This window comes from Sinocyclocheilus grahami, unplaced genomic scaffold (assembly GCF_001515645.1).
Source record: "Sinocyclocheilus grahami isolate Dianchi unplaced genomic scaffold, SAMN03320097.WGS_v1.1 scaffold5212.1, whole genome shotgun sequence".
Lineage (NCBI taxonomy): Eukaryota > Metazoa > Chordata > Actinopteri > Cypriniformes > Cyprinidae > Sinocyclocheilus > Sinocyclocheilus grahami.
Window position 1 is genome coordinate 2084 of NW_015509964.1, and position 1201 is coordinate 3284.

Consider the following 1201-nt stretch of genomic DNA (forward strand, 5'->3'; position numbering starts at 1 on the left):
TTTCATAAGGTCAAAGTATGTGTTTTCTTTTGTTTAAATAAAACAAATATTTTATTATATTTTATATGTAAATGCATAATACTGTTACTATTGTAGTAAATACTAATATAATTTATTATTACTTGTTTTTGCATGTATATATTAATATGAAATATATATTGATTTAATTATAATATTGAATTTCATAAGGTCCAAGCATGTATTAATATATTTTATAATGTATAAATGTAAATGTGTAACATATAATATTAATATATTACAGTAAATACCAATACATATAATTTATTACATGACTTTCTATTTCTATATATATATATATATATATATATATATATACAGTATGTGTATTATATATGTGCATGTGTATATATACAACGCTTAATTTTTTAATGTAAACATGTAAATTGAACAAGGCAGTTTTTACATTAACTTCTAAATCTATCATATATGTACATTACAATATTTATTGTAAGGTTCACATTACATAATATATCTGTGGTACCATAGAGGTTCAGCTGACATATAATGATGAGCAGTTGCTCTGGCAACAGGTGGCATGACATCAGAGAGCAGAGGTGGTTGCATAGCAACAGCATTCAGAATTGTGTGTGTGGTGTGAGATTCGGTTCAGCTTATGTGAACTTGTAAAACACACACACACATGTAGAGTTGTGCTGACAGAAGAGGCACCTGCTCCACTGAAACACAAACATGCTTTTTTTCACATGTTTGACAAACATACAGGAAGTTCTGTTTCTGCTCAGTTTACACGTTTAATTCATTGGCATGATTGTTTTATGTACAACACAGCATCAATATATGCTGCATGCATATTAATAAAGAATAATAAATGACAAAATGTGAGTAGGCATGATAATAAACATGAAAGTATTAATATCATATTGCCTGTGTCTGTGTCTCAGATCTACATGCACTTGCGCTACTATAACACTCCTAACGAGCAGCGGCACATCGTTCGCATCCTCTTCATCGTGCCGATCTACGCCTTCGACTCGTGGCTCAGCCTGCTATTCTTCACTAACGAGGAGTATTACGTTTACTTTGACACCGTCCGCGACTGCTATGAAGGTCAGACACGCACATCTGCACTGTTTACAGTTAGAAACTTGATTGCGACATTAGCACTTTTTAAAAATCATCTTAAAGGGTTAGTTCACCCAAAAATGAAAATTCTGTCATT

General features: G+C 31.3%; 1 protein-coding gene across 1 annotated transcript in view; it reads left to right on the forward strand.

Annotated features, from left to right (window-relative positions):
• Positions 1–507: 507 nt before the first annotated feature.
• The window catches only part of LOC107577134 (transmembrane protein 184B-like), a gene marked incomplete at its 5' end in the record, with an annotated part of 8337 nt that continues 7643 nt past the window's right edge, over positions 508–1201 (forward strand). The window contains 2 exons of the mRNA XM_016263245.1: positions 508–551; positions 924–1089. Of these exons, the coding sequence (XP_016118731.1) occupies positions 508–551; positions 924–1089 (210 nt within the window). The remainder of the gene's footprint in view (positions 552–923; positions 1090–1201) is intronic.